At 37.0% G+C, this 18048-nt stretch overlaps 1 protein-coding gene across 1 annotated transcript in view; it reads left to right on the top strand.

The window, feature by feature from the left end:
• Positions 1–18048, top strand: part of SYCP1 (synaptonemal complex protein 1) — a 117252-nt gene that overhangs the window by 86692 nt on the left and 12512 nt on the right. The window contains exons 28-29 of the mRNA XM_047084884.1: positions 9643–9702; positions 16240–16419. Of these exons, the coding sequence (XP_046940840.1) occupies positions 9643–9702; positions 16240–16419 (240 nt within the window). The remainder of the gene's footprint in view (positions 1–9642; positions 9703–16239; positions 16420–18048) is intronic.

The raw sequence follows: 18048 nt of genomic DNA, 5'->3' as shown, positions 1-18048 counted from the left end.
TTACTTCTTCTTCTCCATTTTTGATGCCTTTTTTTTTCTTGTCTGCTTTCTTTGGCAGAGAAATAAGTGAATAGGAGTGGTGACAGTGGACATCTTTGTCCTCTTCTTGATTTTAGAGGAAAGGCTTTCAGCTTTTCTCCATTGACTATGATGTAAGCTGTGGGCTTTTCATATATGGCCTTTATTATGTTGAGGTGTATTCCTACTTTACCTAATGTGTTAAGAGTTTTTACGTGAAAGAGTGTTCAGTTTTGTCAGGGGCTTTTTATGCATCTGTTGAGATCATCATATTATTTTTACCCTTCAATTCTGTTAATATGGTTTATCACATTTATTGATTTGTGTATTTGAACCATCTTTGTATCCCAGGGAAAAATCCCACTTGATCATGATGTATGATTCTTTCAGTACTGTTGAATTCTCTTCACTAGTATTTTGTTGAGGATTTTTGCATTTGTGTTCATCAGGGATATTGGCCTGTAATTTTCTTATAATTCTCTTCCCCAGCTTTGTTAACAGGGTAACGCTGGCCTGGTAAAATGAGTTTGGAAGTGTTCCTTCCTCACTTTGGGAGGAATATTTTGAGAAAGAGTGGTGTCAGTTATTCTTTAAATGTTTGGATGAATTCCCCAGAAAAGCAATCAGTTGTGACAGATAGCGACAGATAGTGACTACACTTACTGTGTTGTCTTGGACTTTTCTTATTGGGAGACTTTTGACAACTGATTCTTATTGGTCTGTTCAGATTTTCTATTTTTTGATGATTCAGTCTTGGTAGGTTATATTTCTAGGGATTTACCCATTTCTTCTAGGTTATCCAATTTGTTGGCATATAATTGTTTTCGTAGTCTCTTAGGGTTCTTTGTATTTCTGTGGTGTTTGTTGTAATATCTCCTTTTTTAATTCTGATTTTATTCATTTGACTCTTAGTTCTCTGTTTTTTCTTAATGATCTAGCCAAAGGTGTGTCGGGTTTATCTTTTCAAATGATCAGACTTAGCCATTGTCCTTTTCCTTCTGTCCTCCTCCCCCCCTCCCATCCTCTCCCCTTCCTCATCTGTCTCTTTCATGTTTTTATACTCTGATCTTTGTTATTTGCATTCTTCTACAAACTTTGAACTTAGTTTGTTCCTCTTTTTCTATTTTCTAGAGATGTAAATTTAGGTTGTTTACTTGAGATCTTTCTTTTTTCTTAGTTGAAGGTGTTTACTGCTATAAACTTTTTCCTCTTAGAACTACTTGCATCCTGTAAGTTTTAGTGTGTTATGTTTCCATTTTCATTTGCTTTATATATTTTTTAAATTCCCTTTTGGATTTCTTCTTTGACTAATTGGTTATCCAGGAGTATATTGTTTGATTTCCACATTATTTGTGAATTTTCCAGTTTTTCTCCTGTTACTGATTTCTAATTTCATACTCTTGTGGTTCTAAAACATACTTGGTATGATTTCAGTCATCCTAAATTTGTTAAGACTTGTTTTATGGCCTAACATATGAGTTACCATGGACATGTTCCATGTGTTTTGAGAAGAATGAATATTCGTCTCAATATGTTTTATTGGATGAAAAGTTGTGTGTATGTCTGTTAGGTCTGTTTGGTCTAAAGCATAGTTCATATTCCAGTGTTTCCTTAATGATCTGTCCATTGTTGAAAATGGAGTACTGTTCAAAACTACTATGAGATACAACCTCACACCTGTCAGCATATCTAGAATAAAAAAAGATAAGAAATTACAAGTGTTGACAAGGAGAATAAGGAAGAATCGAGAATAAGGAAGACTCAGGCACTGTTGGTGAGAATGTAAATTGACGTAGCCACTGCGAGAAGCAGTATGGAGATTCCTCAAAAAATTAAAAATAGAAATAAACATATGATCCAGTAATTCTACCAATTACTCTAGCTTTGTAGTAAATCTTAAAATCAGGAGGTTTTTTGTTTCTCAAAAAACACTAATTCAAAAAGATATATGCACTCTAATGTTTACTGCAGCATTATTTACACTAGCCAAGATGTGGGAGTGATCCAAGTGTTTATTGATAGATGAATGGATAAAGAAGACATGAGATACACACACACAGACACACACACACACACACACACACACACACACTGGAATATTGTTTGGCAATAAAAAAGAAAGAGATCTTGCCATATGTGACAATATGGCTGTATCTAGAGGGTATTATACTCAGACACAGAAAGACAAATACCGTATGATTTCACTTGTATGTGGATCTAAAAGAGAAAACAAATGAATAAATGGACTTATATTTTACTTATTTTTAAAATTTTTTATTTGTTGAGAGAGAAAGAAAAGGACAAGCAGAGGAGGGGCAGAGAGGGGGGTACAGAGGATCCAAAGTGGACTTTGCACTGACAGCAGAGAGCCCAATGCAGGCAGGGCTCAGTCTCATGAATCATGAGATCATGACTTGAGCTGAAGTTGGACGCTTAACCAGCTGAGCCACCCAGGCACCCCTGAATAAACAGACTCTCTCTCTCTTTTTTTTAAGTTTATTTATTTTGAGAGAGACAGAGACAGTGTGAGCAGGGGAGGGACAGAGAGAGAGAGGGACTGACAGTCTGACAGTACAGAGCCTGATGCAGGGCTCGAACTCATGAAACCGTGAGATCATGACATGAGCTGAAACCAAGAGTCGGACGCTTAACTGACTGAGCCACCCAGACGGCCCTGAACAGGTTCTTAAATACAGAGAACAAACTGGTGGTTGCCAGAGGGAAAGTGGTGGGGAGGGGTAAAATAGGTAAAGGAGATTAAGAGGTACAAACTTCAATTTAAAATAAATAAGTCAGGGGCGCCTGGGTGGCTCAGTCGGTTGAGCGTCCAACTTTGGTTCGGGTTGTGATCTCGCAGCTCGTGGGTTCAAGCCCCGCATCAGGCTCTGTGTTGACAACTCAGAGCCTGGCGCCTGCTTTGGATTCTGTGTGTCTCTCTCTCTCTCTGCCCCTCCCCCGCTCATGCTCTCTCTGTCTCTCTCTGTCAAAAATAAATAAACATTAAAAATAAATAAAAATAAAATAAATAAGTCATAGAGATGAAAACTGCAGTATAGGGAATATAGTCAATGATATTATAACAGTGTTGTTCTAATGATATAACAATGTTGTTCTAATGATATAACAGTGTTGTGACAGATAGTGACTACACTTATTGTGATAATCACTGAGTAATATATAGAATTGTTGAATCAATATGTTGTATATCTGAAACTAATTTAATATTGTTAATTATATTTCAGTAAAAAAATGAGGTACTGAAGTCCCTTACTATTATATTGTTTTCTGTTTCTCCCTTCAGGTTTGTTAGTATTTGCTTAATATATTTAGGTGCTCTGCTGTTGGGTGCATATGCATTGACAATTGTTATATGATCTTGATAAGTTGACCCCTTTATCATTATGTAATGACCTTCATTGTCTTTTGTTACAGCTTTTGACTGAAAGTCTATTTTGTCAAATAGACTGTTTTGTTTTTTTTTTTTTGCATGGAATATTTCTCTATCCCTTCACCTTCACCAGTGTCCTTAAAGCATAACTGAGTCTAGTTGGCAGCACATTGTTGGATCTTTATTTATCCATTCTTCATCCATTACCCATATTTTTCCATTCAGCCACTCTCCATCTTTTGCTTGGAGAATTGAGTCCATTTATATTTAGAGTAATTAATGTTAGGTAAGGACTTACTAATGCCATCCAATTGTTGTCTGGCTGTTTTATAGTTCCTTTGTTTCTTCTTTTGCATCTTCCTTTGTGAAATGATAATCTTACCTACCGGTATATTTTGATTCCCTTCTGATTCCCTTCTATTTATCTTTTGTGTTCCTACTGTAAGTTTTTCCTTGGTGGTTACCATGAGGCCTCCCTAGAAACTCATAGTTCTAATAGTCTATTTTAAGGTGATAATAACTTGTAGTGCAAACAAGTCCCTTCTACATTTTGTGTTTTCAGTCAGTGTTACAGTTTGCATCTTTTAATAATGTGTGTCCATTAACAAATTATTGTAGCTGTATTTTTTTCTCATTTTTAAAATTTATTTATTTAATTTTTAAGTTTTATTTAAGTTAACATATAGTGTAATGTTTTCAGAAGTAGAATTTAGTGATTCATCACTTACCTATAACACCCAGTGCTCATCCCAACAAGTGCCCTCCTAATGCCCATCCCCCTTTTAGCCCATCCCCCATCCAACACTCCTCCAGCAACCCTCAGTTTATTCTCTGTATTTAAGAGTCTCTTATGGTTTGCCTCCCTCTCTGTTTTTATCTTATTTTATTTTTCCTTCCCTTCCCCTATGTTCATCTGTTTTGTTTCTTAAATTCCACCTATGAGTGAAATCATGATATTTATCTTTCTCTGACTTATTTCACTTAGCAGAATATACTCTAGTTCCATCCATGTGTTGCAAATGGCAAAATTTAATTCTTTTTGATCTCCGAATAATATTCCATTGTGTGTGTGTGTGTGTGTGTGTGTGTGTGTGTGTACACCACATCTTTATCTATTCATCAATCAATGGACATTTGGGCTCTTTCTATAATTTGGCTGTTTTTGATAGTGCTGCTATAAACATTGAGGTGCATGTGCCCCTTCAAAATAGCACTCCTGTATCCTTTGGATAAATACCTAGTAGTGCAATTGCTGGGTCATAGGGTAGTTCTATTTTTAATTTTTTGAGGAACCTGCCTACTATTTTCCAGAGTGGCTGCACCAGTTTGCATTCCCACCAGCAGTGCCAAAAGGTTCCCCTTTGTCTGCATCCTCGTCAACATCTGTTGTTTCCTGACTTGTTAATTTTATAGCTCTAGCTATTTCTAATGCTTATTTAACCTTTATATGAGAGATAGTTAAGTGATTAACATACCACCTTCATACATATTAGAGTATTTTGAATTTGACCTTTACCAGTGTGTTTCATATTTTCATGTTTTCATATTACTAGTTACCATCCTCTCATTTCAGCTTGAAGGACTACTTTCATCATGTCTGCATGATGCAGCATTGACCCAGCTTTCTGCACATGATCACTTGCCATCTATAAAGACCCACACTTGCCACACTTATAGGGGCATGCATAGGTTGGAAGCGGGGTAGGACGTGTATGGGTGAGATGTGTGGAGCGTTGGGAGAATGCCCATTGGCCAGTTGAGGAGATCTTCAAGCAGGGTACCCTCAGCAGCTCTTGGGCAGGCTTTCCAATAGAGTCCATGATGTAGTTAGTAGGATCTGTGTCCCTTAAATACATTCTAAACTTTTGCTGCTATAGTCCCAACCCTCCTCACCCCTTAGTCTTTATAGTTAACCTCAGTATCATGGATGGAGTGATCTTTGTTAAAATCTGTTGTCTTGGTGGGGTAGATGGTAGAAAACTCTTGCCGTTTTGCTGACATCAATCTTCTCTTTTCCTATTGAAAGCATTTAGTATTGTATGCTATGCTCACCCTAAGTGTAGTTACCATCTGCCACCATACAGTGCTGTTATAATATCACTGACTATATTTCCTATGCTGTACCTTTCATCCCTTGACTTATTCATTCCATAACTGGAAACCTGTATCTCCTATTCTCAATCACCCATTTTGCCATCCCTTCACCCTTTTCCCCTCTGGCAGTCATCAATTTGTTCTCTGTATTTATGGGTCTGTTTCTGCTTTGTTTATTTGTTTTTTAGATTCCACATAAGTGAAATCAGATGGTATGTGTGTCTTTGTCAGAGTTATTTCATTTAACTTAATACTCTATAGATCTATTCATGTTGTTGTAAATGGCAAGATCTCTTTCATGGCTAATACTCCAGTGTGTGTATTCACTTTTGCCATTTACCAGTCTCTCTTCAAGCTGTATTTCCTCATGCAGTTTATGCAAGAAAGATAAGAATATCATGATTTGGTATATTCTACTTACAGTGTGGTAAGAGGGAGGCTGGGAAAAGGACAAAATTCATTTATTTTTTCAGTGAATCTCTTTTTGTGTTTTCTGCTCCTTCAGGTGAATCTTTTCTTTCTTTTTTTTTTTTTTTTAACTTGTCTTTTGACTTTACTGCTAGTATGTTCTATTTATTGGCATGGATAATTAATTCTGTATGGGTATGTTTGTTGTACTTTCTTTATCCAGACTAGATAGACCAAAATGAAAAAAATTTAGTCATTTTTCCTGAAACTTTCAGTCTCTGTGCATTTTATAGGCCTCTTTTTTTTTTTCCTGGACTGCCTACTTATCCCCTCAGATTACTTCTTATCAATACAGGTATACTAGTGACAGTTATTCTCATTATTATATGTGTCCACTTTCACCAGTACTATACAAGTGGTGATTAGGTTAAGAGCCGTATTGGGGCGCCTGGGTGGCGCAGTCGGTTAAGCGTCCGACTTCAGCCAGGTCACGATCTCGCGGTCCGGGAGTTCGAGCCCCGCGTCGGGCTCTGGGCTGATGGCTCAGAGCCTGGAGCCTGTTTCCGATTCTGTGTCTCCCTCTCTCTCTGCCCCTCCCCCGTTCATGCTCTGTCTCTCTCTGTCCCAAAAATAAATAAACGTTGAAAAAAAAAAAAAAATTTAAAAAAAAAAAAAAAAAAAAAAAGAGCCGTATTGACTAGAATCAAATAAGCACAGGTCTGCAATGGCTCTCATGCTGAGCCTCACTGGAATCAGAAATTATGGCATGTGATTGTATGTTTATGTTATTGAATTTATTTTGGAAGTTCTTAATTGTTTCCTTCCCCTGTTGACCATTTACACATCTTCTTTGGAGAATTGTCTGTTCAAATCCTTTGCCCATTTTTTTAAAAAAAAATTTTTTTTTTTCAACGTTTATTTATTTTTGGGACAGAGAGAGACAGAGCATGAACGGGGGAGGGTCAGAGAGAGAGGGAGACACAGAATCGGAAACAGGCTCCAGGCTCTGAGCCATCAGCCCAGAGCCCGACGCGGGGCTCGAACTCACGGACCGCGAGATCGTGACCTGGCTGAAGTCGGACGCCCAACCGACTGCGCCACCCAGGCGCCCCTGCCCATTTTTAAATTGTTTTTTGTTGTTGACTTATATTTTCTGGATATTAACCTCTTATTGATATGCTTTATATCATGTTTTTGTCCTCTTATTTTACATTACATATTAATATTTATTTTTTCTTTTTCTCTAAATGTGTGTGTGGGTATCTTGTTAATTTGAAAGGTGTGTGTAGTATTTTCAGTTATTTTACTGGTTACCTTTGTATTTGTAAATAGTGTATCTAACACTTCCTCCTACTGCTTCTTCCTTTGCTTATACAATTTTGGTATTAATTTACATTGTCAAGATTAACAAACACATGTATTTGTTCTGTAACCATGATTCTGGTATTTAATTTGAGCTTTATATTTACATAGATTCAGTTCATCTTTTCTTTTTAATTTTTTTAATGGTTATTTATTTTTGAGAGAGAGAGGAAGACAGAGCACGAGCCAGGGGAGTGGCAGAGAGAGAGGGAGACACAGAATCTGAAGCAGGCTCCAGACTCTGAGCTGTCAACACAGAGCCTGATGTGGGGCTCAAACTCATCAACCGTGAGATCATGATCTGAGCCCAAGTCAGATGCTTAACTGACTGGGCCACCCAGGCGCTCCCCCCAACCCTGCCGATTCAGTTCATCTTTTATATGAAACTATTTTCTTAGTTCTCAATTTTGATCCCAGTCATTATGGCAGTCCGTATTTTAACTTCTGTTACTTGCCCATTGGTATGACCAAATTGTTACTAGATGACAGTCAAATTTAATTTTCCAAAATTTGTCTCTGTGGGACTGTGATAAATCACCTTCTCTATATCTTCCATGGTTTAATGGGACCTTAGTCTCTGCCTATGTGAGATGTGACATTTGATTTGCATTTGTTTACATTCTTGATATGGAGGAAAATAACAAAGTCTTCCAGTTGGTCCTTCCAAATTTAAAACCCTCATTCTGTGGTTAGAACCAGTATGGGGATTATGGCACTTACTGAATTTAAACTATCAAACTTTATTCTTAGGATCCAAAGAAACGACCATAGATTAGGTTTATAGTTCCATGGGCTCATTGTGAAAGTAGACTTGGATTAAATGCCACTTTCACCTGATCTCAAAACGCCTGCACTTGATCTAATGAAAAAATAGTAACATTATGGGTGTAATAAATGGGGTTAATTTGTAGTCAGTGTCCACTTACCCATAAGTCTTAGTGTTTCAGCGCACAAGATACTAGAAAATACAGTATTTATTTGTGATACTATTACAAAGTCGTTCCACAAGAGTTACCAGGCTTTCTTTTAATTTAGAGGGTTCTAGGTTTATAAATTTAATTTGTTCAAGTCTGAAATCTGGGTATAGGCCTGTCATTCTCTATTCCTGTGGCTGAAGTCAATCCTCTGTTTGCCAGTGTGTATTACAGGCATATTTTAGTTATTTAGATTGAATAGGGACCATAGTGGACTGCCCATTGGTATGGTCTTAAGGAACTCAAGATCAATTAACCACTCCCAAAGATACATGTTTGTGTATGAGCTAATAATTCCCACCTTGGAAACATATGTTGTATTAGAATAGACTGTACTAAGATCTCCAGACCAGTAAAAGTCTCCAGACTTTAATAGAGTCATTGCAGTCATAAAAGGTGCTTTTGGCCTCTGTCTTCTAGAAGCCAAGATACATATTCAGAGAGGCAGTGCAATTTTGCTGGTTTAGAGGATGTACTTTACTCTAGAAGATAGCATTCTAGTCCCTTAGTAGAGACCCCAGTTGTCACTATAACTAAAAATCAACCATTGGTGGTTGATAGGATACATAATAAGAATAGTGACTATTGTTAAATTAGTTTACTGCCAGCTTCTTTGTGGTGAAGTGAGTTTTTTGGTTAGGAGCAACACTCTGGGATAGAGAGCACAATGTACAAGAGGCATTCAGTGAGGATTGATATTGGCATAGGCATCATGGGCAGGCACGGCAAGTTTGCTTAAAGTTCTGTGTGTTGGAACTTTCCCTTCTCTTAGTCCTTTAAGTTCCCCTGGGGCTGTAACAATTCTGTTCTCCAGTTGGCTGTCATATTAAAGGCATAATACATATTCTTTTCTGTAGGCCAGGGGTAACTTTTTTTCTATACTGAGTACACATACCCTAATCTCCAGCAAAAGTGATATATTATTTCCTAAGTATTTTGTACTCTTTTTTCCCTCATCCTTGATTATCTCATGTTGAAAGTTCATTATCCAAGGTCCAACTGAGATGTATCCTTTCTCAACACACAGAAAAATTGAATTCTGCATCTAAAGGCCCATAATACTTGGATCTCTTTATAGCTCTTCACAGTTATTACTTGTGTGTATTCCTTAGTTTATAATCCAATTCGTCTACTTCATTTTACAAATGAGAAAGTTGATTCAGAGTTTTAAAAGACTCAGGATTCCACAGATACATACTAGACAGATCAGAATTTTTAAAAAAGATAATCAAAACTAAATAATGGGCTCTGTAGAAAGAAACTAATTTGCTTTTTTTCATTATTTTCTATTATTTAGAGTTTAGCATTCTTTGTTGATACTTCTCAGCAAAGATTTTGATAATAGCATTAATTTTTGATAACAGTAATGACTGCATTGTGTGTACTCATTTTTAATAGGAAAAACTCAAAAAAGAGACCAAAGAAAACACAGTTCTTCTCAAAGAAAAAAAAGACAAGGTAAGAGTTTTATATAATTCTCCTTGTTTTTCTAACATCTACCTGAAAAATTTTTTTGATCATAAATATGTAAGGAACATCTAATATTCATTTCTAAATATAGAATGTGTTTAGAGTATACCAGTATATATCATGTATTCTTATGGAGTTATTTTGATTCATGTATAATTCCAGTAATATAGGCCCATTATTTAGATTAGTAAATGCCCTATATTTCATTTGGGGTTCTGGATATATAAATTACAAATGAAATAATACAAGAAATAAAAAATTTTAATAAGCTTTTATTTGCTATGCCTTATTCCAACAATATTGAAATAGCACAGTCTTTATATGTAATGACTATTAGGTTTATGAAACATTTCTGAGTTTGGGAAAATTACTTTATGCCTCAGTTTCTTCATTGATATAGGGATAATTAATAGTATCTATTTTTAACGTTATAAGGATTAAATGAGATAATATTTGTAAGGCATTTATAATAGAGCGTGGCACATAGAAAATGCCATATAAGTGTTTAAAAAATACAGTGATGAGCACTGAGTAATGTATAGAATTGTTGAATCATTACATTGTATACATGTAACAAATATAATACTGTATGTTAATTATATTTCCATTAAAAAAGTAAAGCAGAAAATCGTGAATGTTCTGTATGTAGGCACACCTTGAAGATAGTGCAGGTTCAGTTCCAGATCAATGCAGCAAATACCACAGTAAATGAATTTTTTGGTTTCCCACTGCATATAAAAGTTACATGTATACTATATTGTGGTCTGTTGAGTGTGCATTATGTCTAAAAAACAGTGTACATACCTTAATTTAAAAATACTTTATTAGTTAAAAATGCTAACCATCATGTGAGCCTTTAATGAGTAGTAATCCTTTTTGCTGGTGGGGGGTCTTGCCTTGATATTAATGGCTGCTGACTGATCAAGGATGATGGTTGCTGAAGGTTGGGATATGTGACAATTTCTTAAAATAAGACAACGATGAAGTTTTCTTCACTGACTCTTCTTTTCACGAATGATTTCTCTGCAGCACGGGATACTGTTTGATAGCATTTTGCCCATAGTAGAACTTCTTTTAAGATCAGAGTCAGTCTTCTCAAATTCTGCTGCTGATTTATCAACTAAGTTCACATCATAGTTTAAATCCTTTGTTTCATTTCAACAGTCTTCACAACATGTTCATCAAGAGTAGATTTCATCTTGAGAAACCACTTTTTTTTTTTTTTTTTTTGCTGATCCACATGAAGTGACTTCTCACTTGTTAAAGTTTTATCATGAGATTGCAGCCTTTAAATCACATCTTCAGGCTTCACTTTTTTTTTTTTTTTTAATTTTTTTTTTTCAACGTTTATTTATTTTTGGGACAGAGAGAGACAGAGCATGAATGGGGGAGGGGCAGAGAGAGAGAGGGAGACACAGAATCGGAAACAGGCTCCAGGCTCCGAGCCATCAGCCCAGAGCCTGACGCGGGGCTCGAACTCACGGACCGCGAGATCGTGACCTGGCTGAAGTCGGACGCTTAACCGACTGCGCCACCCAGGCGCCCCCAGGCTTCACTTTTAATTCCAGTGTTTTTGCTGTTTCCACCACATCTAAAGTTATTTCTGCCACAGACGTCTTGAACCCCTAAAGTCATCCATGAGGGTTGGGATCACATTCTTCCAAACTCCTGTTAATACTGATATTTGGCCTCTTCTATGAATCACAGATATTCTTAATGGAATCTAGAATGGTGAATCCTTTCCAGAAGGTTTTCAATTTACTTTTCCTAGATCCATTAGTAGAATCACTATCTATAGCAACTGTAGTCTTACAAAATGCACTTATTAAGCGGTGCTTGGGTGGCTCCATCAGTTAAGTGTCTGACTTTGGCTCATGTCATGATCTCACAGTTCATAAGTTCGAGCCCTGTGTCAGGCTTTGTGCACACAACTCAGAGCCTGGATCCTGCTTCGGATTCTGTGTCTCTCTTTCTCTCTGCTCTCCCCTACTCACATTCTGTTTCTCTCTCTTTCTCTTTCTCTCTCTCTCTCTCTGTCTCAAAAATAAGCAAACATTAAAAAAAACGCAAAATGCATTTCTTAAATAACGAGATTGAAAGTCAGAATGACTCCGTGATCCATGGGCTGCAGGCATCAGAGCAGTAACCTTGTACATCTCCATCAGAGCTCTTGTGTAACCAGGTGCATTGTCATGGAGCAGTAATATTTTGAAAGGAATCTTTTTGTCTGAGCAGTAGTAGGTGTTAACAGCAGGCTTAAAATATTCAGTAAACCAGGTTGTAATCAGATGTGCTGTCATCCAGGCTTTGTTCTATTTATAGAACATAGGCAAGTAGATTAGTGTAATTCTTAAAGGGCCTTAGGATTTTCAGAATGGTTAATGAGCACTGGCTTCAATTTAAATTCACCAGCTGCATTAGCCCCTAACAAGGGAGTCAGCCAGTTCTTTGAAGCTTTGAAGCCAAGTATTGACTTCTCCTCTCTAGCTATGAAAGTCCTAGATGGTATCTGCTTCCAATATAAGGCTGTTTCATGTACATTGAAACTCTCTTGTTTAGCATAGCCCCCTTCAGTAATTAATTAGCTAGGTCTCATGGATAATTTCCTGCAGCTTCTATATCAGCACTTGCTGCTTCACCTTGCACTTTTATGTTATGGACATGGCTTCTTAAACCTCATGAACCAACCTCTGCGAGCTTCAAACTTTTCTTCTGCAGCTTCCTTACTTCTCTCAGCCTTCATAGAATTGAAGTGATTTAGGGCCTTACTCTGGATTAGGTTTTGATTTAAGGGAATGTTGTGGCTGGTTTGATCTTCTATCCAGACCACTAAAACTTTCTCCATATCAGTAATAAAGCTGTTTTACTTCTCATTTGTGTGTGCTCACTGGAAGTAGCACTTTTAATTTCCTTCAAGAACTTTTTCTTTGCATTTACAACCTGCCTAGCTGTTTGGTGCAAGAGGCCTAGCTTTTGGCCTATCTCAGCTTTCAACATGCCTTCCTATCTCTAAGCTCAATCATTTATAGCTCATGCTGTTTTTTTCACTTGAACACATAGAGGCCATTGGAGCATTACTGATTGGCCTAATTTCAGTTTTGTTGGGTCTCAGTGAATAGGGAGGCTCCAGGAGAGGGAGAAGGATGGGGAATGGGTGGTCAGTGGAGCAATCAGAACATGCACAGCATTTAACAGTTAAGTTAGCCATCTTATGAGGGTGTGACTCATGGTGCCCCCAGACAATTACAACAGTAACATCAAAGATCACCAATCACAGATTACCATAACAAATATAACAATAATGCAGAAGTTTGACATATTGTAAGAATTACCAGGATGTGACACAAAGAGACAAAAGTTCCAGTAAGTGAGCAAAATGGTTAAGGAAAAATGTTGCCAATAGGCTTGCTTGACACACAAACAAAAAACACCAAAAAAAACACACAGCATCTCTGAAACACAGTAAAGTGAAGTGTAATGAAAGGAGATATGCCTGTATATGCATCACTAGAAATGTAACCTTCAGAAAAGAATGAACTGGTAGGAGAATATATACATTTCTATGACTTATTATGAAGGGGAATATTTCAGTATTCTAGAATGGGGGTGAATTTTCTTTCAAACTACCCTTCTACCCCAGGAAGTGTTAAATTCCCAGACTTGGCCACAAGGTGGTGTAGTTGTCATTATCAGTCCTTTCAAGAGAGAAAAATTTGTCTATGAAAACAGCTACATTTTGGAAATTCTGAGGATGACTCCTGATAAGTCCAGAGAGCAAAAAGATTTACTTCCATCAAAATTGTGTTATCAACTATGATGCAGAAATATTTAGGAAGGAGGATACAAAAATGCAAGTGTGTGAAAAAAAGCTACCAAAATTTATACCTGCTGGAAAAAAGATTATGAAGTGAGATCACTAGAACTGGGCAGAAGCCTACACGTCACCTCATTTAGCTCCTTGATTTATATAGATGGACAGATTTAAGCCAAGAGATACTTGGAGATTTACTTAGAATCACCCAGCAAGATAGTAAAAGATTGAGGAGAAAAGAGAATATTCCTTGACTCCTAGTCTAATGTTTTGTTCTGTTTTTTAAAATACAGTCAACATACAGTGTTATATAAGTTCAGGTACAACATAGTGATTCAACAAGTTTATACATTATGCTGTGTTCACCACAAGTGTAGCTACCATCTGTCCTATTACATCACCATGATAATATCATTGACTGTAGTCTTTATGCTGAGCTTTTTATTCCTGTGACTTATTCATTTCCTAACTGGAAGCCTGTATCTCTCACTTCCTGTCACCAATTTTGCCCATTCTCCCATCCTCTTCACATCTGACTACCATCAGTTTGTTCTGTGTATTTATAGGTCTGATTCTGCTTTTTGTTTATTCTTTTGTTGCTGTTGTTGTTGTTTTTGGATTTCACATATGAGTGAAATAATATGGTATTTGTTTTTCTTAGTCTGACTTATTTCATTTGGCATAATAGCTTCTAGGTCCATCCATGGTGTCTCAGATGGCACAATCTCATCCTTTTTTATACAGTTATGTAACATTCCTCTGTGTGTGTGTGTGTGTGTGTGTGTGTGTGTATGTATGTATGTATACCACATCCTCCTTATCCATTTGCCCAGTGTGGGATTTAAAAAAAAAATTTTTTTTTAATGTTTATTTTTGAGAGAGACAGAGACAGAATGCGAGTGGGTTAGGGGCAGAGAGAGAGGGAGACATAGAATCTGAAGCAAGCTCCAGGCTCTGAGCTGTCAGCACAGAGCCCGACACGGGGCTTGAACTCATGAGCTATGAGATCATGACCTGAGCTGAAGTCAGTTGCTCAACTGACTGAGCCACCCAGGCGCCCCAGTGTGGGATTTTTTATTAAAAATTTTTAAATGTTTTATTTACTTTTGAGAGAGAGAAAGTGCGAGTGGGGGAGGGGCAGAGAGAGAGAGGGAGACACAGAATCTGAAGCAGGCTCCAGTCTCTGAGCTGTCAGCACAGAGACTGATGCAGGGCTTGAACTCACAAACCACAAGATCATGACCTGAGCCGAAGTTGGACACCTAACCGACTGAGCCACCCAGGTGCCCCAAGTTTTTTAATTTTTAAATTAAAATTAATTAATTTAGAGAGTGAGAGTGTGAAAGTTGTGAAGGGGGAGAGGAGGAACTTGCAGGGGCGGAGAGAGAGAGAACAAACCTTAACCAGGCTCCATGCTCAGTAGGGAGCTCGACACGGGGCTGAATCCCATGACCCTGGGATCATGACTTGAGCTGAAATCAAGAGTCCGATGCTCAACTGACTGAGCCACCCGGGCTCCCCTACTCCCAATATTTTTATAGCACATGTGGTCACCTCTTAATCCTGCATCTTATACCCTCCTAATTTAAATTTATGACAGACTTAACCACTGAACTTTTGAGAATAGCCCTTTGTGTGTGGTTTGTATGTGCTCCGTTTTTTCTTGTGAGTAATTGCCATGCATGGAGACAGTGGCAACCAAGAGAAGTGATAAAATACAAAGCAACTAACACAATTCCATTAAAGTAGCTACTGCGAACTTTTACTAGAAAGATAGGTCAGATGCTAAAGAGAAGATACATATGAAGGTAGAAAAAAAATGGAAGACGTTGAATTGAAATAAAACCTAAGTATTTAAAGTAAATTTGCAATTTGTTTCAGAATTGAAGAAAATTTTTTTCTTCAAAAAATTTTTTTTCTTAAAAAAAACAAACAAGGGGCGCCTGGGTGGTGCAGTCGGCTAAGTGTCTGACTTCAGCCAGGTCACGATCTCGAGGTCTGTGAGTTCGAGCCCCGCGTCAGGCTCTGGGCTGATGGCTCAGAGCCTGGAGCCTGTTTCTGATTCTGTGTCTCCCTCTCTCTCTGCCCCTCCCCCGTTCATGCTCTGTCTCTCTCTGTCCCAAAAAAATAAATAAAAAACGTTGAAAAAAAATTAAAAAAAAAACAAACAAACCATTTTTTTTCCTCCTGGAAAAAATTTCTGGTTCTTTACTTTTATAGGTTTTCTTACCTATTTTTCTTTCTTTTCTTTTCTTTCTTTCTTTTTTTTTTTTTTTTTTTGGTGGGGAGTAAGGCTGGTGGATAGGAAAGGCGATATTTTTATAGATGAGAGAGAGGAAATACGAAAGCATAAAAGAGAATGGATAGAAATGAGAATAAACTGCCCTCTGGCTTTTAGACTATTGTAATGAACAACAAAGAAAGGCTTTTTTGCCACCAGGAATAGAGGTTTTTCTTTAGCAAATCCTCAACTTTTGGTCAGTTAGAGAGTTGAGATGTTTTATTTCTTTTTATAGCAGCTCTGTGAAGACAGAAAGGGGCAGATACCATTTTCATTTAAATGGGAAAATAAAGTGATAAATATAATTTATTGAAAGTTATTTAATAATAAATTTGGGGGTAAATTCTAGTTTATTCCAGTGTTATCTCTAGTAGTTGCTGCACTTTAAATGACATATAGTGATGATTTTATTCCTATTTGTTGTTCAATATAGAAACCACAGACATCTCTGTTGGAAACACCTGAAACTCATTATTGGAAGTTTGATTCTAAAGTAGCTCCTTCACAAAATATATCCAGAAACATCACATCAGCGGACAATGGCAAATCCAGAGACAAAAGAGACTATTTGTGGACATCTGCCAAAAGTACTTTATCCACACCATTGCCAAAGGTTGGTTGCTAAAATTTCTAAGAAGTTCATAACATTTTGGTTAAAAAAGGTTTTAGTATCATATGCCATATATCTGGTATTGCACATACATATATAAAACCAATTCAGTTTTTGTGATACCAGCATGAAATGGTTTCCTTTTTTTTTTAAGTTAAAAAAATTTTTTTTTTTAAATTACTGTCTACAACTTAATGACACCTTGGGCAGATTCCATAAATTTTTGGCATTCACCAGATGGCATTCCCTGATGTGGGAAATCTGGTCCTGACTTGGCATTTTTCACCCCAGTTGCTTCCTTTGCTATTTACCCTTCATCATCTTGCTGCAAGAGTCCTTTACTTAGCAGTCAGCCCTTGGTGGATCAGGTACCACCAGGAGGTGGCTGAGTTACTAGCTATCTTCCATATGCCCACTTAATCCATGGGGAATTCATTCAGCCTTTGCATGCTAAATGGTAGTACAGAATGTCTACTCTGGCCCCGCCCCCCTCCCCCCCCACCGTCCATTTCTCTCTAATTTCTTTATACTCTAAACTGTTCAGCCAGATGCAAAGACAAATGAAATTTCTCCCTAAGTGTGTATCTAGTGAGGTATACATTAAGTGTGTATCTTCTTAAAGGTGCCCCTAGTTTTATATTAGTTCCTCACTTGGCTTGGAACTTGAAGGGAAAAATATCTCTACCTCTTTGTATCCTTCTAAGTTGAAATTTCATACCTTTCCTTCTCAGTTTCCTTAAGATAACTGGGAAGAAAGGAGGTGTTTGGTGCTTGTATGGCCAGTTTAACCACTTTTTAATAAGCCCGAAAGAAGGATCGAAGGATCTGGGCTTTAATCATAGGTTACTTTCTTTAGAATATGGGTTACTAGCACTTTTTTCAACAGCTTTGTGCCCCAGTTAACAGTTCCAGAGCAAAAAGAAGAGTCTCTCACATCCTGTTTATACATATTATCCACACCATGCAAATTATGAAAATTAGTAAACTACATGGCTTAGAGAGGCTTTTATATAAAATTATTTTGTTGTATTTAGAACTATATTATTCACATGAAATGATCTTTGTATAAAATGAACCTTACTTAAAAAAAAACTTTTTATTGAAATATATGCAAAAAAAATGCCCAGGTCTTAATTATACAATTGGATGAATCTTTACAAACTAAAGATGACTTTTTTAGTAATCAGCATTCACAATAAAATACAGAACATTATTATCACCTCTGAAGATCTTCTTGCCCCCCTTACTAGCTTCTCCGCCAAGGCTAACTACTGTCCCAACTCTAATATTTGATGTATCTGTTTTTGCATTTTCTATAAACAGAATCATTATTTTTGTTTTGGCTTTATTCATTTAACATTATGTTTGTGGGACTCATCTATATTGTTGCTTTAAGTTGTAGATTCTCTGTTTTTATTCCTGTATAGTAATCCATTGTATGATGTACCATATTTTGTTTATTGTATTGTTAGTGGACTTTTGGGTAGTTTCCAGATGGGACTTTTATGAACAGTGTTGCTATAAAAATTCTAGTATTTGACATGTATGCATTTTGGTTGGGTATGTCTTTAGGAATGAAATTGCTGGGTAATAACATTATGCATAATATGTTACATTTTAATAGATATTGCC

This window comes from Lynx rufus, unplaced genomic scaffold (assembly GCF_022079265.1).
Source record: "Lynx rufus isolate CCGP_SWC_20201006 ecotype Redwood Valley unplaced genomic scaffold, mLynRuf1.p SCAF_2, whole genome shotgun sequence".
Classification (NCBI taxonomy): Eukaryota; Metazoa; Chordata; class Mammalia; order Carnivora; family Felidae; genus Lynx; species Lynx rufus.
Note: the sequence above shows the minus strand (reverse complement) of the source record. Positions and strands in the feature narration are given on the sequence as shown.